Source organism: Drosophila obscura, unplaced genomic scaffold, assembly GCF_018151105.1.
Source record: "Drosophila obscura isolate BZ-5 IFL unplaced genomic scaffold, ASM1815110v1 contig_73, whole genome shotgun sequence".
NCBI lineage: Eukaryota > Metazoa > Arthropoda > Insecta > Diptera > Drosophilidae > Drosophila > Drosophila obscura.
Window position 1 is genome coordinate 5,432,322 of NW_024542865.1, and position 25,653 is coordinate 5,457,974.

General features: G+C 42.2%; 3 protein-coding genes across 31 annotated transcripts in view; 2 read left to right on the top strand and 1 right to left on the bottom strand.

Annotated features, from left to right (window-relative positions):
• Positions 1 to 17,091, top strand: part of LOC111065408 (disks large 1 tumor suppressor protein) — a 41,888-nt gene extending 24,797 nt beyond the window's left edge. For 7 of the 29 annotated variants that reach the window (XM_022353562.2, XM_022353568.2, XM_022353553.2 and 4 more), the window contains 13 exons: positions 229 to 252; positions 1,362 to 1,940; positions 2,030 to 2,876; positions 4,217 to 4,304; positions 4,380 to 4,593; positions 4,681 to 5,094; positions 5,498 to 5,600; positions 6,812 to 6,886; positions 8,421 to 8,465; positions 14,813 to 14,962; positions 15,032 to 15,314; positions 15,388 to 15,479; positions 15,556 to 17,091. In XM_022353562.2, the coding sequence (XP_022209254.2) occupies positions 229 to 252; positions 1,362 to 1,940; positions 2,030 to 2,876; positions 4,217 to 4,304; positions 4,380 to 4,593; positions 4,681 to 5,094; positions 5,498 to 5,600; positions 6,812 to 6,886; positions 8,421 to 8,465; positions 14,813 to 14,962; positions 15,032 to 15,314; positions 15,388 to 15,479; positions 15,556 to 15,662 (3,021 nt within the window). In that variant the 3' untranslated portion in view covers positions 15,663 to 17,091. Of the gene's footprint in view, positions 1 to 228; positions 253 to 1,361; positions 1,941 to 2,029; positions 2,877 to 4,216; positions 4,305 to 4,379; positions 4,594 to 4,680; positions 5,095 to 5,497; positions 5,601 to 6,811; positions 6,887 to 8,420; positions 8,466 to 11,342; positions 11,424 to 14,812; positions 14,963 to 15,031; positions 15,315 to 15,387; positions 15,480 to 15,555 lie in introns of all 29 variants that reach the window. The other 22 variants (XM_022353565.2, XM_022353571.2, XM_022353554.2 and 19 more) reach the window with 12 other exon arrangements.
• Positions 17,092 to 19,107: 2,016 nt separating this feature from the next.
• LOC111065230 lies at positions 19,108 to 22,957 on the top strand. Its single transcript, XM_022353284.2, has 3 exons — positions 19,108 to 20,236; positions 20,319 to 22,797; positions 22,861 to 22,957. Exons 1-2 carry the CDS (start codon positions 20,158 to 20,160, stop codon positions 22,649 to 22,651), a joined length of 2,412 nt encoding a protein of 803 aa, XP_022208976.2. The 5' UTR covers positions 19,108 to 20,157; the 3' UTR covers positions 22,652 to 22,797; positions 22,861 to 22,957.
• Positions 22,958 to 23,433: 476 nt separating this feature from the next.
• Positions 23,434 to 25,304, bottom strand: LOC111065231 (gustatory receptor 10a). Its single transcript, XM_022353285.2, has 2 exons — positions 23,879 to 25,304; positions 23,434 to 23,812 (listed from the first exon to the last, which is right to left on the bottom strand). The coding sequence occupies exons 1-2, from the start codon at positions 24,968 to 24,970 to the stop codon at positions 23,654 to 23,656; spliced, it is 1,251 nt and encodes a 416-aa protein (XP_022208977.1). The 5' UTR covers positions 24,971 to 25,304; the 3' UTR covers positions 23,434 to 23,653.
• Positions 25,305 to 25,653: the final 349 nt, after the last annotated feature.

Here is a 25,653-nt window from a genome sequence, read left to right on the forward strand (position 1 = left end):
GCACAGGACATGTATGTTGTTTTCTTTGACTATTCTTGGGCATTCGCTTGTGCGAATGCTTACGGGGGTTGTGGGTAAAGATTTAAGTGGGATTCCGGGGGGGAGTTTGAAAATTTTATATATTTCATATGCAAAATGCACTAAAAAAAAAACCAATTCTTCTCCTTTTTCTTCTTGCAACACGCTTTGCAAACAAAAAAACAAAAAACAACAACAAACAAACAACAGCTACACAGGGCGTCATCGGCAAAGGTAAGGAAAGAAAAAAGTGGAAGATGGAAGATGAAAGATGAAAGGGAGCCCCACCAGCTCCCCCCATCTCTCGCCATACTACGCATCATCGCAAACGCATTTGTTGTTCTCTGTTTGTTGTCTCTTGTTCGTTGTCCAACTTGTGTCCAATGTTTATTGTGATTTTTGTGTACTTGTATTCTTCGTATTTCGTATTTTATTGCCCTAACCTAACCGAAAAGAAGGTGTTGCAAGCAAAAAGTGTGCTCAAAGTATGAAAAGATGCCACAATTCCACTTGCAATACCTTCGCCAAGGGCTTGAAGGAGCATAACCAAAGGCCAAACATTTCAGGGATGTATTTGTAATTCATTTAATCCGTTAATCGCACACATACGCACATAATACTTACACTAACGCAAACACTCACACACCAACGATATAAGCATACTAAATATCTGTACATACCCAGTGGATAAAAAAAAAACAATTGATAAACGAAACGCAACGAAACTTATTGTATGTATAATCTGTCGTAAATGGACTTGGAAAAGAGCCTTTATCGAACACTAAACGAACTCTTAAAAACGAGTGATATTTGATTTAAAATAACTTGAAATCTTTACTTACAACAAGTCTTAACAAGCCTTCGAAAAGCGAGACTTTTACAGCCAAAAACTAAATATATATTTAATGCTCATAATATAATATTTATATATAAGAATTTTCCTATACGATTGCGCGAGTTTTGTGGGCTTTAATTTTCACGCGTTTTAGCTTATGTAATTTCATTGTTTTTGCTGGCTGCTGGCATCAGCAAATTAAAAGAAAAAGAAATTAAAATTAAAAATTTAATATTAAAAGTTTTTGTTTTGCATACTGAATGTTTTTTTTTGGCTCACTGAGAGTATATGTAAAATACATATGTGCATATATATATGCATCGGATGATGCATCGGTAGTTGTGCTGCCTTGCACTCTCATTCGAATCGTTAAACGAGACTTCATTCGTATGTCAGACAACCATCACCCATGCAGCATTTGTTTTTCCTTGTATAACAGCCGTGTATAACTGTTCTTAGCTGTATAACTAATCTCTGTCGCTCTGTCTCTGTCTCAATGCTGTTGTAGGTGAATGGCGACGATAGCTGGCTGTACGAGGATATACAATTGGAGCGTGGCAACTCTGGTCTGGGCTTCTCCATTGCCGGCGGCACAGACAATCCGCACATTGGCACGGACACATCGATATACATCACCAAGCTGATATCCGGCGGTGCAGCAGCCGCCGATGGTCGCTTGAGCATCAACGACATCATTGTCTCTGTGAACGATGTCTCAGTGGTGGATGTGCCACACGCCTCGGCCGTGGAGGCGCTCAAAAGGGCTGGCAATGCGGTCAAATTGCATGTTAAACGAAAACGTGGAACAGCCACAGCCACAGCGGCCACATCTCCAGCAGGAGCCGGAGCCGGAGCCACCGCTGGTGATGTCCGTGACAGTGGTTCAGCGGGCGGGTCAAAGGTGATTGAAATCGATCTGGTCAAGGGCGGCAAGGGTCTGGGCTTCTCCATAGCCGGTGGCATTGGTAATCAGCATATACCGGGCGACAATGGCATCTATGTGACGAAGCTAATGGACGGCGGTGCGGCTCAAGTGGATGGACGTCTCTCCATAGGCGATAAGCTAATAGCAGTGCGCACCAATGGGGTAACGTATATCGTAGATATATCTACATCTACATCTAGTTCCCTTGTAATCTCATGTTTGTACTTTTTGGTTTTTGTTTCGTTTTATAGAGCGAAAAGAACCTGGAGAATGTAACGCACGAACTGGCGGTGGCCACATTGAAATCCATCACGGATAAAGTGACGCTAATTGTGGGAAAGACGCAGCATTTGACCAGCAGTGCTTCGCAGTCTGGAGGATCCACAACGGGAGTGGCAGCAGGAGCAGCAGCAGCAGCAGCAACAGCAACAGCGGGAGCTGCTGGTGCAGGAGGATTACAGCAACAGCAACAGCAGCTATCACAGTCACAATCCCAGCTGGCGACGAGCCAAAGCCAAAGCCAAGTGAAGGAGCAGCAGCAACAAGTGAACTCTCAGTCGACAGGTGCGCTTACAAGTGTTGGACAAACGGTTGTTGATTCACCAACAGCAGTAGCAGCAGCAGCAGCAGCAGCATCACTACCATCAGTCCCACCAGCATCAGTAAATGTCTCAGCATCAGCCACAGCCACAGCATCAGTCATTGCAACCACCACAACAAGTACCACAATCAACAACAGCAACAGCAACCACACCACAAGCAACACCACAAGCAACAACAGTAGCAATTTAAGCAGCAGCTTAGGCAATGCCAATAGCCACAGTCACAGCTACAGTCACAACAATACGAATAATAACAATAATAATAATAATAATAATAATACAATCAACAGCAGCAGTGGCAGTGGCAGTGGTAGTGGCAGTGGCAATGGCAGCCAGACATCAGTTGCAGTTGCAGCAACAAATGCTTCTGCTTCTGCATCTGCATCTGCCTGTGGCCCAGCCTCCTCCTTCTATAAGAATGCTATGCCAATGCTTGTTAATAACGCTGAACAATCCAACACAATACGTTCCCAATCACCACCGCCCCTGCCGCGCCGTAAGCGATTTATTTATATTTTATTTTTTTCACACACTCCCCCACCCACCCCCTACCACAGCTAACATTTTATTATTTTCACTTCTCTTTCGTTCATTCCATCTACTCCATTTATACAATTTCCTACTTTCATCTGTTTCATCACTCTCCTGTCGAATCAATCATCCATTTATAACACAACGTAATCTCCAGCCTCTACGCCTCTACGCCTCTAGCCTCTACGCCTCTAGCCTCTACGCCTATTGCCTATAGCCTCTCCCACCCCGCCGTATTGCTGCTAACTGCGGAACGATTTCGTGTTGTTGTTGTTGTCGTGGAGACCCAGCGCTATGCTGCTGCTGCCCATACCAGTCCCTAGATCGTGCTACTATTAGCTCCAGAAACCAACCAACCACCCACCCACCAGCCACAACCACCCACACACTCTCCCTGTAGCCGCCTACACGTTCAGTCCTTCAGGTAGCCAGCCAGCCCCACTATTGAGGCAGCTGCACTGCCCGCCCCCCCCCGTAAGGCTTGCCTAAGCCGCGCTTCCCCTTTTTAGTGCCCCGCGCGTGTGCCGTTGATATTTTGTGCCAATCGATTATTAATCGCTAGAGTTTTGTGTGTTCTCTTGGTCTATCGGATCAATCGATCTCTCTCTCTCTTTTATATTTGTTGCATTTATTTTGTGTGTGCCTGTATGTGTGTGTGTGTGTGTGTGTGCTGTGTCTGTGTGTGTGCGTGTGTGGGTGATTGTGTGTCGGTGTGTGTTGAGAGGGGAGGGTGGGGTGTGGGTTAGGAAGTGGATATATATATACAAAAAAAAAAACTTTATTTCTTTCATTTTTGTGTTGTGTTCCGCGTTCTGTTTTTTTTGTTTGTCTTTCTCTATGTTTTCCCTTTCTCTCTCTCTCTCTTTGTCTATGCTTTTGTTGTCTCTCTTATTCCCTGTCTCGCGCGCTCTCTCTCTCTCTCTCTGTCTATCTTCTATATCTGCTTCACTCACTCTTCGTTGCGTGTTCCTTTTGTTTTTGTGCTTTTGTTACGTCTCTCTCTCTCTCTGTCCTTGTCTCTGTTTCTCTAACAAGATTTTCTTGATCTATGAAATATCTGCCCTTTTTTTGGGGCAGGGTAGTACCCCCGTCAGATATCTTTAAATAACCTTTAACTTTCTCTGTTGCTCTCTCTCTTACTATTTCTATCTCTTGTCTCCTGTCTCTGTCTCTGTCTCTCTATCTCATTTGTTTTTAATAATTAATTCTCATTCCTCAAAACTCTTTTGTGTGTGGCAAATAAACAAACATCAAACGATAATCGAAAATCAATCCCAAAACCAATCCAATCCAATCCCATCTTAGAGCCCGGCTCGAGATATGCTTCCACGAATGTACTGGCCGCTGTCCCACCTGGCACACCGCGCGCCGTCAGCACCGAGGATATAACCAGGTGAGCAAAAAATCCTACCTCCATCATCATCATCCATTTTAATCCTTTGATGTTTATTTTCTTTGTACTCCACAGAGAACCGCGCACCATCACCATACAGAAGGGTCCACAGGGACTGGGCTTCAATATTGTTGGCGGCGAGGATGGCCAAGGGATCTATGTGTCGTTTATACTGGCCGGCGGGCCAGCGGATCTGGGCTCTGAGCTGAAGCGTGGCGATCAGCTGCTCAGCGTCAACAATGCCAATCTGACGCATGCCACGCACGAGGAGGCCGCCCAGGCGCTTAAAGTGAGTGCAAGTTTCTCTTCCGTGCTCACTCAAAAAATATTTTTATTTAAAATTAAATTTTGTCTTCTTTCTCTTTGCTTGTGGCAGACATCTGGCGGCGTTGTCACCTTGGTGGCACAGTACCGACCCGAGGAGTATAATCGCTTTGAGGCTCGCATTCAGGAGCTGAAACAGCAAGCCGCTCTCGGGGCTGGTGGCTCGGGCACTTTGCTGCGCACCACACAGAAGCGTTCGCTATATGTTCGGGCCCTGTTCGACTACGATCCGAATCGGGACGATGGTTTGCCCTCGCGGGGATTGCCCTTTAAGCATGGCGACATCCTGCACGTGACGAATGCCTCCGACGATGAGTGGTGGCAGGCGCGACGCGTTTTGGGCGACAATGAGGACGAACAAATCGGTATTGTGCCATCGAAGAGGCGCTGGGAGCGCAAAATGCGGGCACGGGATCGTAGCGTCAAGTTCCAGGGACATGCGGCGGCCAATAACAATCTAGATAAGGTGAGCTATCCAAGAATCACACCACGCCGGGGACAACAGTGCGTTGCAACAGTATGCGCCGCTTCCAAATTAAAGTAAATTACGATTAAAGAAAGGAATTTCCATTCGACGAGACTCGGGGACATATCCAGAGACATGAATCGGCTGCAAAGTCGTACAAGTGAGAGCTCTGGAAGACTGAATGGGAGGCTGGCTTTAAGTCACGAATAAAATATCAGAAAAAATATCTAAATTATGTATCCAAAGATTTAAAGATTCCAAAATGGATTCGAGTACCAAATTCGGTTGAGCGATTGAGCCCTAACAATTTGGATCGTATTGTTATAGCGCACTGCCTGGCCCCAGCTCCATGTCTGTTTTATTATCCATAGTGAAATAATTTTGTTTTTGTATATTTTTGCAGCAATCGACACTGGATCGAAAGAAAAAGAATTTCACATTCTCGCGCAAATTTCCGTTTATGAAGAGTCGCGATGAGAAGAATGAAGATGGCAGCGACCAAGAGCGTAAGTAGACAATCGAACTAGGGCAACAAACCAACCAATGGGGAAGTCAGCCAACCAGCCAGACAGACAGTAAACCAAGCCAGCCGTGCCCGTGTCTGTCTCTCGTCTCACTACCGACACTACAGTAAATACTCGAAGAAGATGCTTTTTGCTACTCGTGTATCTAAACTCGAAAGGCGGATTTAATTTAACTAGTTAATTGTTGTTTACAAATTAAGGCTCCAAAAGATCCCTCTCTTACGCTGTCGCTTTGTCTCTAAGCCACTCTCTCTCTCTCTCTCTCTCACTCTACCACTATACCACTCTGTCTCTCTCTCTCTATTGAGTGTGTGTGTGTGTGTGTGTGTGTGCGTGTCTGTGTGTGTGTGTGTGGCTTCTGTGGGTGTGCCGGAATGTGTGGGTGTAATGTATGTAAGTGTTTCTGCGCGTGTGTGTGTGTGACTGAAGAAGAGAATATTTGTTGTTGTTGGATGAGCGAAATCTTCTGTGAAAGCACAAACAAAAAAAAAAAACATGCACAATCCTCAGCCCAAAAAAGAGGAGATCCTTAAAGTCGTGTACATCAAATGTACATCAGCTAAAAAAAAAATATTATTTTTATCCCTTTAATTTTGTTGTTTTGTTGTTTTTTTTTTTTCCTGTTTTCGCTTTTTCCTCCATTTCCATTTAATACATTTTAGCCACAAAAGGTTTACATCAAATGTACATCAGTCCTGAACTGGAACTATCTTTTGTGGCTAAATTCGATTTTATTTAATTCTTTTTTGTATTTACTTTGAAAGTTAAATATTTATTTGATGCCCTTTTGGTTTGTTGTTTCATTAATTTATTGATTTGTGTTTTGTGTTTTGTTAATCATTTTACATAATTTATGTTTATGTTTCTGTTTCTGTTTATTTTCATATTTTACATGTTCCCCGTTAACCCCGTTCCGAAACCGTTCAAACCATTCCACACAACTGTGATGTGATGTCCAATACGTGTACACTGCTCATACTACCAACCCAACTACATCTGTGTTCCAACTTTGGATGAACAACCGATCGATCGATGATGAAACAAACCAAACAACATCACACACATACACTTGTACCGTTACACACACGCACACGCACACATTGCCATATATTTGATGTGTTGTTTTGGGATGTGTATTTGTGAACCGTGTACGTACCGCCCCCTGGTGAATCCCTGCTGATCTGGTTTAATAGTCAATGGAGTTGTGAGCAGCACCAGCGAGATAGACATAAACAGTGTCAACAACAATCAGGCCAATGAACCGCAACGTAAGTGCATACTCACATTAAGGCATCCAGATAGTTGCCGCTTGGAGAGCGGATACTTGCAACATGGGCATATATATATTATATATATATATTGTACATATATATGCATATATCTTTTGGATATATTCTGGGGCTTTCGGTTCTCCGCTCTGTCTCTCTCTCTCTCTCTATCAATCCGTCTAGTGTTGGTAAACGCAAACACACACATACATATGTACATACCTGCACTTTGTATGGATTATTAAGCTATGGGCTATATTAAAACCGTTGGCTAGTTTTGTTGAAGGGCATAGTACTATCTATCTATCTATCTATCTATCTGTCGTATCATCGCTCATGGGGAGGCTTCTGAAACATCATTTGTTACATACATAAACATACGTATAAGTCAAGTATTAGTCTTTGGGCGCTAAACTATTCTGTAATTCTATACACTGGTGACCCCGAGCTCCCAAAAGAGTTTGTCCTTCAGCGGCACACATACACACACACATACATATATATTCTACATCACATTGTACATCCTATTCAGATATTACATCATTTAGGAAAAAACAAAAAAAAAACCATCATAAAAATGAAATTTTCGGTTGATTTAAAATGCTTTCTCTCCTGCTACCTAAACGTTCTGAAACGTACTACTTATTGCTGTTCTCTCTACACTACTTATACACCTTACTCTCTATGTGTGTCCACCAAAGTCCCCTCAACCAATGTTCCACCAAAGTCCCCTCAACCAATGTTCAGGCTGCTTTCATCAATTTTGTCTCGTACACGCGACCCTCAATCGATCCTTCCTCTCATCGCGCTCAATAGAAGACGACGACACCCAAGGATCGTAACTGCATTAGTATGTCCCGCAATGGTTCTTTACGTCATGTCACATCAGAGTAAAAGGAACCATCAAGGGATAGTTCTTTTAGTCATATGTATGCAGCTGAAACCCCGCAAAACATTTTGGGAAAACCATCTTGGGTTTTCCATTTGTGAGAATTCTTCTAGAAATCTTCTGAAATCTTGATAGTTCTTCTCCAGCACCACATTTTCATGTGCATCCAAAGCAGTGCAAGCAACGCAAGGAGAACCATTTAGAGATAGGTTGGCAGGATGACGATCCTATGTCGTGTAGCCCCAGATGGTTATATTCCGTTTCTGTTATCCGTGTTACATCAAGTGTACATCATTTGTCTACATCAAATATGAAACAAGAACCATTCGGGGACATCATATTTAAGCAGCAACAAAACAAAACAAAACAAAAAACCAAAGAAAACAAAACAAAAACAAAAAGATATACAATTTATACTACTACTACTATATTTATTAATAATAGTATCGTATCGTAAATGAAACGATCGTCCACTGCCACTTCTGTTTTAATCTGACCAAAACATTCTCTCTTTTTTCTCTCTCTCTCTCTCTCTCTCTCGATTCTCTTCTCTTCCCTCTCTGTCTAACTCTAACTCTCTCTCTCACTACGTTTCTCTCCTCTCTTTTTGGTTTCTCCTTTTGTTTTTTCTCTTCATTTTTCTAGCTTTTATGCTTTGCTACACACAAGACGATGCCAATGCTGAAGGAGGTATGTACTCGATAGAAGAATATATACTATATACTATACTATACTTTACTACTATATATACTACATACATATATACCACTTACATATATATCTGCTGCTATATGCATATATTTACATTCATTCAAACCACTATATAAATCTGAGAATATCCACACGAACATTCAATTATACATTTACATTTACATCTACATCTACTCGTACATAGAACATAACATAGAACCCCCCGCCACCCCACCAAACGCTAACATTCAATTTTACATTTTACATATACCTTATATACTCGTACATGGATATCTACATACATGCATACATCAGTACATATTAGTTTTTGGGTTTTTACATTATAAAAACATACGTTCATCTGTACATCACCATGTCTCTACACACACACACACACACACACTATGTACATGTTCCTATTGTGCATACAAACCTTCATCTCTCAACATGAGTACATACTGTTGTGTGTGTTCCCATGTTTACTTGTTACATATGTATGTACATTACGTACATTATACATCTTCGTGTTACATATTCCTTGATATCTCCTGTGTCTATGTACATCCAAATATTATACATACATATATAATATATTTTTGGGCCAATATCTAATCCTTTATGGCTATAGTTCCTTAATTGCGATGTCGGGTATGCGTCTAATTGCATTGCCAGTAAACTCAAGTGCAGACGAAAAGTCTACATCAGTGGTACATGTGCTTGCAATTTTAGTTTACATCAAATGTACATCAGTTATGCTTTGATTAAACATCAGACTTTACTGATGTATTGGGGCACTGATGAAAATTATAAGATATTTTATTATAAATCATAAGGTATGAATCTACATCAGTGGTCGACACGCACACACTCACATATTTTGTAGTGCGTATACAGCAGCAGGTAAAACGGGACATTGTATTGGTGCGTTTAAGTGAGCGACAGCAGCAGGGCCGTACCTACACCTGATTCTACATCATCCAGGCCTTTATGCTGTGTACATCGTTTATGCCCTTTCAATAGAAATCGTAAGATGTGTACATGCACCAGGGAAGACATCGATTAAGGAACTACACACCATGCAGGGTTTGATGAGAACTTTTTGGGTTTGGATTTTATGTTTCTGCATCGTTTCTGTTTTGATTTGAACATGCGCAAACATCCATATGTACATCCGGTACATCCATGCGGACATCTAAACATACCGATAAACGATAATCTATCGCATAAAACTTTCGATAAGCGTTATTATTTATCGTATTATATATCCTTATGTATATGGACGTCGTGTTTCAATGTTTTCACACATTCGATTCGATTCGACTCGACTCGATGTGTGATAATTCTAAATAAAATACTCGACTCATTTAAATGTACATACATACATACATACATATGTATATATCGTACATATATGTATACTATATGTATAGCTTGAATGGAATACATCATCCGTATGTATCTTATCTGTATGTGTATGTGGAATGTACGCGATCAGCGTGTGTGTGTGTCTACATAAATAGTGAGCATAGAGAATCATCTAGATTCTAGCATAATAATAATACATAGTCGGCGGAATGATGAATTATGATCTATATCTATGTATACATACACACACACATACTACATAATATATATATTTTATACATCTCCAAACGACAAGCCACCGATGAAGAAGTTCCCAAAGTTGTTCACGTTTTCTTTTCGATTTGCAAATTTGTATTTATTTTTTGATTGACAATCAGATCTCGATCTCTTCAATCTCTCGCTTACTCCTTTTGTCTCTCCTCAACATTCTACTTATATCACATTCGAATACGCAAAACATCTCTCCCCTCGCCAGAGGAACATCTACTATAAATCAGACAAAAAACACCAAAGTTCCACGCACAACTCAGGCACTCAGACAGTAAAAGACTTGAAAATACTACTACAATATAATCGATTCGATCTGTTGTTAATCTCTTTGGTATTTCTGTTCTTCTTTTTCTTTTTGATACTTCTTTTAACCAACCAACCAACCAACCAACCAATCAACCAATCAATCAACCAACCAACCCCCTGTGTCTGTGTGAAACTACTTCTGAACTACTTCTTGTGTTTCCCACTACTACTACTACTACTACTACTACTGCTACTACTATCCTCAAAACAACTGTTTTGTCTACGAATCAATCTACTACTATTACTTCTACTATTACTATATCTACTACTACTATATCTACTGCTACTGTGCTGTGTGCGTCATCGAATCTAAACGTTCGTTTCACGTGTCCTACTCTGTCTGCCTCTCTCTCTCTCTCTCTCTCTGTCTCGCTCGCTCGCTCGCTATATCGAACCTCTCTATAACTCTATCTCTCTATATATAATATATACAATGTGTATATATATATATATATGATCTATCTGGAACCACAACAACAAAACACCAACAAACAAACAATATTTGATTTCGTTACAATCTTTGTTTTTAAAATCACGAAAATTTCTACTGATCCAAAACATAAACCATACATATATCTATATATCTTCTAAATATATATTGATCTCTACAACAAATGAACAACCAACCAACCAATCAACCTACCAACCAACCAATCAACCAACCAACAAACAACCTACAAACAACCAACAAACTAAACCAATCAACAATCCAAAATGACAACCGATATCTAAAAATATATATACATATATATAAATATACACATATATTTGTATACCACCATGCGCTCCGCACCATTCGCTCCACCGTCCTTCGACCCTCCGATCGATACTGCAATCAACAACAAAATATTCGACTACTACTAAATTCTTCTGTATATCTGTGTATCAACAATCCCCCTCGTACATCGTACATCACATATACGAACGAAACGTCAGGCGAGATTATCTACAGAGTGGAGTTACCCGATATGGAGCAGATAACTCTGATCTACTTGGAGAATAGCGATGCTGACTATCGTAAGTCGAGCAACTGAAAAATACAAAAACCAAAAACAAGCAAAAAAAAAAAAAATCAACCAAAAACCAACAGCAAAATATATACTACTACTGTATATATTTAAAGAAAAACCAACAAATATATCATTTTTTTTTTTTAAACAAAAACAATTTTAAAGAAAATACTAGTGAAACGATTTTTTTTAAATGAAATTTAAAAATATATATTTTTTTTTTAGTTCTGAATACAAAGAAATCCAAAATTTTTGCAAGATCTACTATATTCCTATTCCTCTGATTATGTTTTTGTTCGTCCTTTTTTTTTCCTTCTTTCTTTGAGTTTTGCCTATCTCTTGCTTTGTCTGTCACTCTCATGCTGTCTCACTCTATCGCTCTTGCTCTCTCTCTCTCCGTCTATCCGTCTCTCTGTCTCTTTCTCCACTTTATATATCCATCTCTATCGCATTGTGATTTCTCTGTAGAAAGAAGCAAACATTTAGAAAAGAAGAAGAACATTTCTAAAGTCTGCCAGCTTTTCATAGGATATAGTTTTCTAATGGGGTCTAAAATATTTGCAATCCAAAAGTATTGGGCGGTTTTTCTAAACTAAATTAAAGAGAAGCAGTTTCTATAACGTACTTTCTTATAGATCATCTCTAGAACTCCCTGCTTATGCTTACGTTTCACCCATGTTCTGAAAATGCATATTCCCCGAAAAACGTTTTAGTCCTGGAATCCCTTTAGGAATCTCTTTCGCTCTCTCTATCTTTACTTAGAACTTAAAGGTACAATACTTTTAATTTTTTATTATTTGTTTTTAGACTTTTTGTGAACTGTTGAATAATTCTATAGCATCGAATGACGCGTTCAGTCCGTAGCAAATTAGTTTTGTGAACCTTCACCCCTGGAACACTTCACACACACACACACACAAACATACAAACACACCCTGAGCACACACTTTGTATCGTTTGCCCATAGAAAATCACCTACCAGACCAATCAGCAGTTAAACAAACACACAAAAAAAAAAAAAAAAAAAATCCCAAGAAAAAGCAAATTAAAGAATGAATTGAAAGAACACTTGAGTAGTGGCTTTTTGGCATATTCTGCATTCTGCATTCTGTTTCTGTACTGCCGCAGTAGACGTTGTTTTGATTTTGAGCCTTACATCACCTTAACGTACATCCAGTCAGTATTGTTGCTCGTGTGTCGTGTTGCATGATGTCCTTTCTCACCAAACAACAATCATTTTTGTTTTTGATTTGATGAGCCCCCCGCCTTAAGAATAGAACAAAAAGAACTCTTCTATAAGGAACAAAAGCCTCTTTCCGATAAGATATGTGTCCCCCCCCCCTGCCTTAATCTCTCAAAATGTATTCTCCGGTGTGGGTGAGGGGTGTGGGGGAGAGAGCCAGCCTCAGCTGCTGAAAACTCCTGAAATCTGAAATAAACAAATTGTATAAATTGTGTGAGCAAAACAAGTCTTATTTTTGCACTGAATAAATCTTCTCTATGAGGTGTAGATCCTCAAGAGGGCGGGGAGGATCCTACTCCGTTTTTTGTCCTTGTAAATTTTGTAAGTCCATCGGCGAAACGAACCGCAACAGAACAGAACAGAACCGCGCGTGAACCAACAGAGTGAGTAAAATGAATTAACACCACCCCCCATACCTAGCCCAACGTTATATCTCCTGGTAAAACCCCACGAAATACGCGGGGCTTTGATTGTGTGTGTGTGTTTCCCCACTCGAGAACTCGAGAAACATCCCCCCCCGAAGGGAAATTCTCATTTAAGCTAATCTAAGCTCAGATCAGCAGCTAATTATCATCAGAAATGATCCTATTTATAATATTTTATACATCATCAAACAAAAAACACACACTGAAAAAATACACACACACATACACATTATGTTTATGTTGTGTCGTAAGTATGTATTGTGTGTGTGCCATGTATGTAAACATCATGATGTCATGTAGTGTGTATGTAGTATGTAACTTGTGTAAATGTAATCATACATCAAGTGTGTGTCCTACCCGTACGTAGTTGATTTCCCACCGTAGTTCGATCGATCACCTTTCCCCCATATCGTACCCCATATAACCCTATATCCTATATCGTAGAATGTATAACGTATGTCTGTTCATTATCTATATATATATATATATATATATATGTATACATATATCCGTACATCATTGTGTAGATGTAACCATTTTTAGCATTTTTCACAGTTTTTGCATTTACATTTACATTCTGATTTTCCGGTATTAGTTTCGATTTCTATAATAAATATTCCATATATTATTATGCATATTTTCTTAAGCCCCATTCAGCCCCGCCCCCCCTGCCACACAGCTTAGGAGTGCCCCGTACCCAGTGTCCCTTGCAACCCCAAGCCTCGTTACATCACTAACGTAGAACATTTATTTTACTTGTTCAATTTCCTGAGCTGGGAGTTTACCCCCAACTCCAGCCCCGGCTTTGTGTACAGTAGATGCTCGCTCATTGGAAACTGTTTAAACTGTTGGGGAGATTTTACCAAAAAAACTAAAACCAAAAATGGACTGTCTAGAAAAGCTCCCACAGTGTTGCGGTACATTGATGGTCGACAGACACAAGCGAAGGCCACAAAAGAACCTAAAAATTGAAAAACAACATACATGTCGTGTGTATGACGTATGCTAAACTGATGCAAATACTGGAAAATCTTCCAAGTGTCGTAAAAACTTGTCGATTGAAAATGCTTTTAAATATTACATGGAAAAGTTGAAAGGGATATTTCAGGGGATTTTTCAAGGTAGGGCCTTGGGAACTATGAGGAGTACTGACACGCATTTCATTTCTGGATTTCATTTAAATTTATAGTCGCCGATCTTAGGTTGGGGTTCCAACTGTTTCCAATCAGCGAGACCAATTCTGTACTCAAATTAATTATGATTTGCTAATTGAGTTTGCGATCCAAGATTAAATAAATAAAGAACTTTTGTTAATTGTTGTATATGCGAAGAGTTTTCAAGATTCAATTTAGAGATATACTCGTATTCGTACCCGTACCACCCCTCCTCCCAATAATCCGTAGAGACAAGAATGAGCACAACCCAATATACGAAATTATCTGTACCCATCTATCTATCTTAACTCTTTATCCCAAGCTATCTATCGATCTATCCCATCTCTTTTCGTATGTATTCCTAGATTAAAACATTTAAAAACAAAAAAGAAATTCTGTTGATTTGTAGATACCCGAACCAAAATCCAACAACCCAATCCCCAGCCCAAGCCCAAACTATACCCTGATTCCCACATCCCAACCCAAACTCATATAGAACACATTTTGTTGATGATTTAGTCCACACGTGCACGACAAAAGCCCCCTAATTCGAATGCTTTGCCATACTTTGCAGCCTCCGAGGAGAATGTACTGTCGTACGAGGCCGTGCAGCGTTTATCCATCAGCTATACGCGTCCCGTCATCATACTGGGACCCCTGAAGGATCGCATCAACGATGATCTAATATCTGAATATCCCGAGAAGTTTGGATCTTGTGTGCCACGTAAGTTGAAAGAGACCCTCGCTCCTTCAGCCACAAACTGATCTTAAATCCGATCTGATCTGATTTCAGACACCACGCGACCCAAACGCGAATACGAGGTGGATGGACGTGACTATCACTTTGTCTCCTCGCGCGAGCAAATGGAGCGCGACATACAGAACCATCTGTTCATCGAGGCGGGCCAGTACAATGATAATCTGTATGGCACCTCGGTGGCCAGTGTACGCGAGGTGGCAGAGAAGGGCAAACACTGTATTCTGGATGTATCGGGTAATGCCATCAAGCGGCTGCAGGTGGCCCAACTCTATCCGGTTGCCGTTTTCATCAAACCCAAATCGGTGGACTCTGTGATGTGAGTAAACCACACGAATTAATCTATACATATAGAACATCTGATAATTGTGAATTCACTCGAAATCATTCAGGGAGATGAACCGTCGCATGACCGAGGAACAGGCCAAGAAGACTTATGAGCGTGCGATTAAAATGGAGCAGGAGTTTGGCGAATACTTTACGGGTAAGTTTGTGAAATTATTTGAGGCAATTAAATGTGAAACTCATATTTGCATTTTCATTTGCGTTTACATTTACAGGCGTTGTCCAAGGCGATACCATTGAGGAGATATATAGCAAAGTGAAGTCAATGATTTGGTCTCAGTCGGGACCAACCATTTGGGTACCTTCCAAGGAATCTCTATGACCAACAGCCACAACAACATGGACACTGCCGCCTCGAGTACGTTGTCGACCAGTCTCGAGAACAACAAATACAGCAACAACAAATCAACCGCAACAGAAAACGCCGCACTGATGATTATGCATCACAAAATAATTAACAAAAACGAATACAAACGACGACAACACAAAAAACAGGACACACACACACACACTCAAACGAACGACTTATTACACTTGACGATTGACTTAAGAACAACAACAAACAACAACAAAAACAACAAACAACAACAACAAAATTGACGCAGCCGCAGCAGCCAACTTAATGTAGCAAAAATAAAACAAAAAAAAAATGTCCAAAATATGTATTTGGATGGTTAGATAGATGTACGCCGCTTAGTGGAACGTACATATGTTTAAGTGGAGGAGGAACATCAGAGCAAAGCATTTGGCATCGTGTAGCGAGCAGGAGAAAAGAACAGAGCAAAGCAAAGCAGACAGCACAGTGACGACAGGCCCCATGGACGGATTATAGATGATGACGATGTTCAACTGAAGCGGACAAAGGTGTATAGTTTTTAGTTAGAACAAAGTTTGGAGAAAGGTTAAGGAGAAACAAAGCGAAATATAATATATATATATATATACACACACACAAACAAACAAACACTTATATATTAAGATCTGATTATGATGGCATAAAACAGAGAGCAGATGGCAGATGGATAGCTGGAGAGCATTAGCAGAAGGCAGAAGGTAGTAGAAGGCGGATGGCAGATGGCAGATGGCAGGATGCAGAAATCGATAAGCAAATGCTTAGAAACGTTCGTTAAGCGCTAGAATGTTGTTTGTTTTATGTTGATGTTTATATACGAGAGCCAAGAGTTATAGCGAGTTAGTTATGTTGAAGAATAATGTGTTTTTTGATATATATAAATATATATATATACATATACATACATGCATGTGCAGCACATAGTACATATGTACGGCACCCATGATAATGATGATGATGATGATGATTATGCAATGAATTGTATAATTGTAATTTAAGTACGACAGTGTTTAATAGCTGACGGTAGGGGGTTGATTGACAATGATTCAAAGTAGCCTGTAGAATTGTACATCTGGAGTTACACATCTGGAATACACACGTACATCTACACGGTTGCGCTTACAGTTACAGTTGAACGATTTACGGTCGTACGATTACTGTAGTCGGGTAACGGTACTGACGTTAACGGTCTACGATTTACGATTTACGATTAACGATTAACGATTATGATACGGATGAATATGATTATGGATAATGATTATTGAATATGATGAAAGGATGAAACACGTTGGTGCATTTGTTGTTAGATGTATGTAATTTTTCCCACTCGCCTTTGCCTACAAGCAACACAAAAAAAAAAACAAAACAAAACACTATATAAACGAAAACAAAAACAAAACATAATAAAAATCAATAAAAGATCTGCGTATAAATACAAAAGAATGCAAAATAAAAGAAACTAATGGAAACTAGTTTCTCATATACATACATACAAACATATACATATAAAATCCATGTTCATTCACACACACACACACACACATATTGCTATGCATATACTACACTCGTATTTGTATATCTGTTACATTTAACAAATAGTCCGCAACCATGCGCGAGATGAGATCCTTTGAAACGCGTCTACAAAGTCATTTTACTATATATACACGCCACACGTTCCCCCTACACACCCACACACACACACACATACCTATTGTAAACTGAAGAAAATGAATAACTAAGGAGATAAAAGATCCCTCCCTCGACAGAGAGAGAGAGAGTGAAAAGTGTGAAGAGAAGAAAAGCAATTTGTTGTCGCGTTGATTTGAATATAAATATATATTGTATATTTAACAATCTATAAAACAAATATAGTATATAGAAAAACACACACACATACACAAAAAGATACATGGATGACAGTTGAGGTCTAATTTTATACACACACACACGCAGAATACACAAGGGTTAATGGAAGATAGAACCGCGTATGGAGGGGAAAAATCGCAATGCAAAAGCAGTTAATGTGGAGGAGCCGCCAGATGATAGATGGATGGATGGTCCGGCTAGAACTCAAATTAGATATCTATATATTTGCTGATTAATTTATATAAATCAATTTACGAATTATAGCAAACGCACACACACAGACAGACATAAAAAAACACATACATAAATATACATACATACATACAATTAAATAAAATTGCTACCGAAATTTGATCAAGAAAACAAAACAAAAAGAAAAGAAAATTTAGAAAAATTCAACGTTGAGTGTTAAATACTATTATTCTGAATATTGAATATGGAATATGAATATGCATATAAATATGAATTAATTTTTTTTTTTTATATAACTATTATTACTTTATTATTATCTGGTCCGAGTTTCTCTTATCCTCTTAATCTTAAATGAATCATTTTTTTGTGTATGTTTTATAAATTTTTGTAAATTTCGAAATTGTTGACGACGTCACAAGCAGCAGCAGAAACAGCAGCAGCTGCAACTATAGTCGGATATTATTTTAAATATATATACATACATACACACATACATACTAATTAAAACACAACAATGGAAATTCATTATACTTTTTTTTTTATATTTAACAAACCTAAAAAAACAAAGCGAAAGAAAGAGAGAGAGATAGAGAGAGAGGAGGAGGGAGATAAATATATGATGATAATTTCAAATCTACAAAGAAATAAAAAAAAAAGAAAAACAAACAACATCCCCCTAAGAAACAAAACAAAAACGAAGATGAGATGAGAGAACCTTATATATAATAAACAAAATAAAAATTCAAACAAATGAAAACTTCTTAATCAATGACACACACACTGACACAAACAGAGATACATACATACAACATACTCCTTCAAGCAAAGAGCAAAAAAAAGAAGAAGATATGTAAGTTAGATAAAAAGAAAAACGATAAGCCGCTTGACAGGGTGGAAGATACATACATACATACCTACATACAATACATACTAGTTTTAGTAAATGACTTTTGTTTGCTCTAAACCTCGGCGCTCAAAATACAATACTCGTCGTAGCAGAGTGTTGGCCGCACACTCGCGTGAAACAATTCCTAGCTTAACCATCTGTAATTGAATTAATTCTTTCAACTGCAGAGATCCCTGACATACTAATACTACTACAACTACTACTATATATATAGAGAGCCTGACGCCCGGAATCACTCTTTGACCTAGCCTTAGATTCGTATGCAAGAATTTTACTAGCAAAAACCCAAAAACTAAAACTAAAACAAAAACCAAAAACCTATCAGCTAAATAAGGACTAAACTTAGGGCAGAGAGCTGCTATAAAAAAAAAAATCAAAGGATTTTCCTTATCCATTTACAAACAAACAAAAATTAAAAAAAAAAAACATTACTTATGTGCGCACACACACACATCCACACACGCCACGCGCCCACACGCATACGCATACGTACATGCATAGGAAAGCGTTTCATCAAAATTGTGCCTTTTCTTTTCGTTGTTGTTATCGAATATCGATCAAAATATACATACATACATGCATATACCTATACGGGAACCAGTGCAGTTATAGTCCGCACACAAGCACACACGCACACACACACACTCCCAAGCATATTGTGGCCCTCTGCCCATTCACTGCCCTCCAAAGTAGGCAATGGATTCTTCAATGGTATTTGCCCCTTAAAAGTAGGCAATGGTTTTTGCCGATAGTCAAGCAAACTTCGCGACGCGTCTTAGCCTTAAATGAAATGCAATTTGGTTGGTTTTTGCTTCGTTTGTGTGTGTCGTTCACATCGGGTGGGGTGGGATGGGGTGGGGTGGGGTTACCTTCAACAGAGAGAAACGTAGAAGATCGAACGGGGCTGCAGGCGCGTAAAACATGCAGGACATCATATGCACACAGACACACACACGCAACAACACGAGTACAGCAACAACCAATACATACATATGTACAATACTCCAGAGACATCCATCACAGAGAGCGTGAGAGAGAGAGAGAGACGAGACCCGACTAGAAGGGCCGCTAATGTGACAAAAGCTATCATTATGTACTATCGTATGTCAAATGTAACTTGTTCATCAGCAGATGAAATTACTCGACCCCCACACCCCTCACACACACCCACAAACAAACCAAAAAGAAACAAAACAAAAGAAAAAAAACACCCATGAAATAAACCGAAATTAATCTACGTAATATCATACAGTATCTAACTTTATTTGTCGACTCTGGGGCACAAACTAATATTCAACAGAGAACGGAAACAAAAACGTTTCCAGAAGGCATTGGATCTGCAGTCAGTTTTTAGCCTTCAAGTTCAGTAGACAATTCGGCTCCACCACACATCAAATCAAATCAAAAACAACAAAACAAAATTGTCAGCAAACAAAACTCAATTTTTTCGAAAAAAGTGCAAAATTTTCGGTTGAACTTTGAAACAAATTATTTGCAAATATGGCCACAAAGACTCTGAAGCTGGGACTGTTCAGTCAGATTCAGCGATCGTTTGGATCGAGGCGCATTCGACACTTCCGTAAGAGCCAGCCGTAGACTGAAAGCTAACAGACAGCATGTGGGTGGGGGTTCTTATGTGCACTTGTACCTTTCTTCTGCAGACAAATTCGCCTTGAAGCCCGACCGCCCGACCCCAGAGCGATCCAACAACGATGGACCCTTGCAGCGGGTTCTCAGGCAGATCCAGAAGAGGCCAAGACCGGCCTATCATGCAGGACGGGAGAGCAAGCCCGAGGCGAAAGCGAAGCCACTTGCCCCACGCGCAACGGCATCAAACCACTCCATAACGCCCTGTGTGCCACAAATACTGAGAAGTGCATCGAAGACAATGCTCGCTGCATCGCGGGTGCCAGCAAGCGAGCGTTCAATCAGGCAGCGGCAGCGGCAGCAACAGCAACAGCAACAGCGAGAGGCGCCACGGGCCAGCGACTCTTCAACCACATTGTGTGCGGCCCCGTCCACAATTGCCCTGCGCACGTGCTCCTCCACCATGCGGCGAGTTGTGACTACGCTGAATGCCGGCGACATGCAGGCCACACGCGCGAAGCTCATGCGCAAGCTGCGCAGAAAGGAGCAGCGCCAGAGCGTGCCCCTCGAGAGCTCAGTGAGTGCCATTCGCATAAACATACCGGAAAATGCCGGCAAGAGGTCCTACCGTCGCATTCGAGTGCAGTCGTCCAGACCGCAGCTGAACGTCGATCGTTCTCCGAGCAACGTCAAGCTCTTTGGCTCGAACAGTCAGCCGTCGGTCAAGGCGTCCCAATCGAGGACGTTCTCGGTTAAGCCACCGCCACCACCACCGTCAGCGCCAGCGCCAGCGCCAGCAAAGCGCTTTCAAAAGGATCTGGCCGGCGAGCCAGGTGTGGATGTGAAGTCAGCAGTCGAGTGGTTCGAGAGGATCGACAACAAAAATATCAAACTGGACAATAACACCCGACAGCAGCTAACCGCCAGGAAGCCAGCCAAGAGGAGTGCATCGGGCAGCGGGCCAAGTCCCCTGAAGAAGGTGCCTTCCACGGAGAGACGCGTCCAAAACATAACCGTTCGGGCACCCAAGCATTCCAGATCCATATCGCTGTACAGTGTGAACCCAAACAGGCAATCAACCTCCGGACTGTCTTCCGAGGCCAGCGAGCGTTCTGCTCCCTTCGGGCCCTGGCTGCGAACGGCTTCGCAAATGGAGGGCAAAGCCAAAGATGATGGCAAGAAAACACAGCACAAGCCCGCCAGCCTGCTGCTCAAGTTGCTCTCAAAAAAACCCAATGAAGCTGAACCTGAGCCTAAGCCTGAGTCCAAGCTGCGCCGCAATCAAGCTGCAAATGTACAAAAATGCAGGGAGAGGCCTGCGTGCAATTACGAAAAGAATACGAGTGAAGCAACATGTCTGGCAATGCCGCACAGACACAGCCCTGGGGATCTGTTGATCGAAGGAAGTCGTGCGAATGATCCCCTTGGATCGGCCAAACTGCCTGCCAACGGCAACGGACTGGATGCGACTGAGTCCGGCTATCAGATGACGGTCAAAACCTTTGTCGATTACTCCTACCTAACACGCGAGGGGCTGTCAAAGCTATTCCGCCCGAATGTCTCACCCAATGCGGATGGCCTGGCCACGCGGCTCGGCAACGGTTGGAAAAAATATCAAAATACGGCTGCGGAGCAACTGGCAAACCTGCAAGAAGAACAGGAACACGAACACGAACATGTGCGACCCAAGCTGCAAGATACTCCTGCAATATTTGCGAAAGTCTATCTGCAGAACGAGGGCAAAGGGCAGTCCCCACTGCGGATGGAGGAAGAAGCTGCCTTTGAGTCGGAAGCTCAGACGAATCTAGCAACAGTCAGCAACGGCAGCCAGGATCCGCATATGAATATGGCAGAGTTTTTCAGTCCTAGCACACACGAGCAACAGGACTCAGTGCAGACCGAACCGATGAAGATGCCCACCAAGGAATTGCCCGGCAAGGACGCCTTTCAGCATGACACTCAAGCAGAATTTGAGCTGGCAGAATGTCTCGAAATAGAATCAAACACGCCGCAGATTGAGCAAGGAATTGCTGCCGATAAAGTGGCCACTGCCCTCGAGCAAGATTCTTCTGCCGCTGTGGCAGTTCCACCGCTGCCTGCCGCAGAGGAAGCCAAGCCACAGGAGACGCTGGAGTCAATGGCTGATACCCATGCCGATGCCAATGCCAATGCCGATGCCGATGCCGATGCCTCTGTATACTTTGTCACCTACCGCTCAAAGTTGCCTGGCAATCGCATGAAACTCTTTGATGCTGCTGAAAAAACACCAAACAAAGTCTGGTCGAAGGTGGCTGCAAACGAGGCTGAGCAAGGCGCCAATCAGCCCTGCTATAACATGGAAGTCCGATCCACGCTCAGAGCGAACGTGGAGGATAATGTTGAATCCGAAACCCACCAACACAACTAAGCTTTAACCCTACTCAGCTGACCACTGGATATGCTGAAGAAACCCAAGAGCAGTTGTCCTTCATTACAATATTTAGAAATTAATTGTCAGTCTGTGGATTGAAACCGAACAGCAAGGATCCGTCCTGCTTGGAGCACAAATTTTGCGTAAGAAAATCATTTCAATTCTCTTTGAATGGCCTAAAACGAATCATTTTGCTTACCTTTCAGCATTGTACACATAAAACTGCCATTGATGTGCATTTTAATGCTGCTGCACTTTTGGGCATTTAATACTCAAAAAATAAAAAGAATACAATAGAAAAGAGTCACCGACTTTATGCGGGTAGTGGATTGGTTCTAGAGCGACTTACAGACCGAAGATGCAGCCACCGCCATAGCCTTGGAGTGTCGTTAAGGACCTTCCTACCAATCGGTCTTCATTTTTCTAAGACAAAAATAACGCCCCATGGCCTTCAATATTCCAATATTCGAGTAGCGCCTATTTTGATGCTAGATTTGATTTTATTTCCAATTAAAATTTGATTTGCGTATATTTCAATGTGTGCTGCCATCATTATTTATGCACCATTATATCATTTAGCTGCCATCAGAAATATCTGTGGCTCATTGACTCTGTGGAACTCGTTCTGAAAGCCTACATTTATTGGGTTTTAAGCGTTCATCCAGGGCAAATACGAGCACACATATGTATGTACGTAAATTAAGCTACAAGTGTGTGCCGTAAGCAGCGGCTATGGCTGGCCATTGGTAGGACTCGCGTGCCCTGCCACCCACAGCTCCATTTAGATAGATATTTTCAGTTAATTAGCTTTATTGAAGGGGAATTGCTGGCGATTGAGTGCTGATTGCTGCCTACTGCTGATCGTAGCGAGGGCACATCTCATGCTATCCATGCCGAGGACTGGCCCGCCATTTCCATCCCTAGGCCAAGGGAATGTAGCTGCAAGGGTGCTTTCGGGGTTAGTCTTGCTGTGTGGGGAGTGCTTGCTGTGGGTGCGGCCTAGGACCGCTTGCGCAGATACAAATCGAACTGCACCAGGGTGATGAAGTAGGAGAAGGCAGTGGCGGCTATGAGATAGACCAGGCGACGGTCAAAGTTGAGCAGGCCACAGAGCAGGGGCGGTCGGCACCTCAGCAGCTCCAGGGAGAAGTCTTCAATCTGTTCGGAGCATAGAGAGCATAGATAATCCGCTCCCCCTCTGTGCGTATCTCTGATAATAATTACCTGCTGGGTGAGCCGCTGCTCCGCTGTGGCTGGGGGCTCGGCAAAGGTGCGCATCGTGAGGGCGAAGCCTTCGAGCTCCTGCTTGATGTGCTCGTTGAGCAGGGTCACAATGTAGGTGTCGATGTAGAAGCCCGTGGCATACACGCACCCGATCACGATCGGGCAGCTGATCTCCTCGAGCGACTGCTTGGCCAGCATATTGAAGATGGCATAGAAATTGGTCAGATTGTTGATCAGTGTGCTCAGCACGAGGCCCAGCAGCTGGAACTGATGCATCTGAAAGCTCTCCGTGTAGAGGCTGTGTATCTGGCCGAATCGGTGCCGCAGCTCCTCCAGGCGGTCGCTCATCCGACAGCAGTGCTGCATCAGCATGCCGCCCGGCCGCAGCCCGCCCAGCTGCCGACGCAGGGCGGACAGCTGCAGATGCAGCTGGCGGTAGTACTTCAGGACGCTGCCATTCACAAAGTAAAAGTAATCGGCCATGTTCTCCGTGTAGTTCCACAGCACAAAGGCGTAGATGGCGAAGTGCAGGCGCACCTGGCTGACCGAGGGCCCGTCCGAGGCGCCATATAGCGCACATATGCCGCCCACCTGCACGAGCATCATCAGGTTGATCAGGCAGAACTTGAAGTACATGAAGAACTCGAAGCTGCGCTTCGGCTGCCGGGGTGCGTCCGCGAAGGCCGTCTCCAGGCGCTGCCGCTGCACCGTGCACCGATAGTTGATGGCCTCGAAGTGCACCGTATTGGCCACATATGTCACGATCACCGTCGCATACTTGATGGCCGTGTTCGCGAAGCTCACGTACAGCATTAGCTGCATGCGGCGATCGTGCGTCTCGGTGAGGGTGCGAAAGTGATAGACAAAGTAGCCCGGCAGCACCACGATCAGGATCAGGCTGAGCGCATGACCGTAGGCGATCAGCAGCGCCTTCAGACCCCGTCGCATTGGCTGCTGGGGCACATAGTCGATGACCACCTGCCCGTAGATGACGGCATAAATGTGGCCGTACTTGTAGAACTTGAACTCGTGCCGCTCCCAGAAACTATGCCGTTCCGGCTCCTCGTGCTGGTCCTCCTCCGGTGTCGACATTTTCAGCCCACCAGCTACCGGGACGTACTGTCACCTGGATGCCCCGTAGCCCGTAGCCAGAGCACAGAGCACAGAGCCGTGAGGCATGCCATGACATGACATGACATGACCCGCCATCAGAGCGACCAGTTGCGTGTGTGACAATGGCTGTGGCTATGCCACTCGGCGCGTAATTAATGAAAAAATATCTGATTGGGCAAGCTAAAAAAAAAAAGGATTGAAGTACTACGGCAGCTCCTGAAGCCTCCTCCCCTCATCCCCGCCTACCTTAACTTCTCCTTGCACCACTTTTGGAATCATTTAATCAATAAATACGATCGCACTAACAATCCTTAGCTGTTTAGTTGCTAGCAGATGATGAAAGGTAAATGTGTGGGCTTAACTGGGGATATATTTATATATGTATATGTATGTATATTATGTAGCATATTGCTTTATGTTTAAAACTACTCGCTACTCAAACATGACTCGCTGCTTGGCATTCGTTCCTTTTATGCAGCACAAGCCAACAGTACTGTACATCACTGCACATCATCCTCGATGCCACCTTATTCGATAAATGCCACCACTGCTACTCGCTACTTGCTACTGCTACTCGCTACTTATATTCTATACTGCTACAAGCGGATTCTACTCGCTGCGCGATATTCGCTGCTGCTTCTAGTTACTGCCACTCGCTCCTG

What these genes read in the sequence shown, in the direction of transcription:
- LOC111065230 (XM_022353284.2), top strand. Translation starts at nt 20,158, where the DNA reads ATGGCCACAAAGACTCTGAAGCTGGGACTGTTCAGTCAGATTCAGCGA. An exon ending in GAGGCGCATTCGACACTTCC is followed by an intron (nt 20,237 to 20,318) that starts GTAAGAGCCAGC and finishes TTTCTTCTGCAG; the next exon opens with ACAAATTCGCCTTGAAGCCC.
- LOC111065231 (XM_022353285.2), bottom strand. Translation starts at nt 24,970, where the DNA reads ATGTCGACACCGGAGGAGGACCAGCACGAGGAGCCGGAACGGCATAGT. An exon ending in AGCAGCGGCTCACCCAGCAG is followed by an intron (nt 23,813 to 23,878) that starts GTAATTATTATC and finishes TGCTCCGAACAG; the next exon opens with ATTGAAGACTTCTCCCTGGA.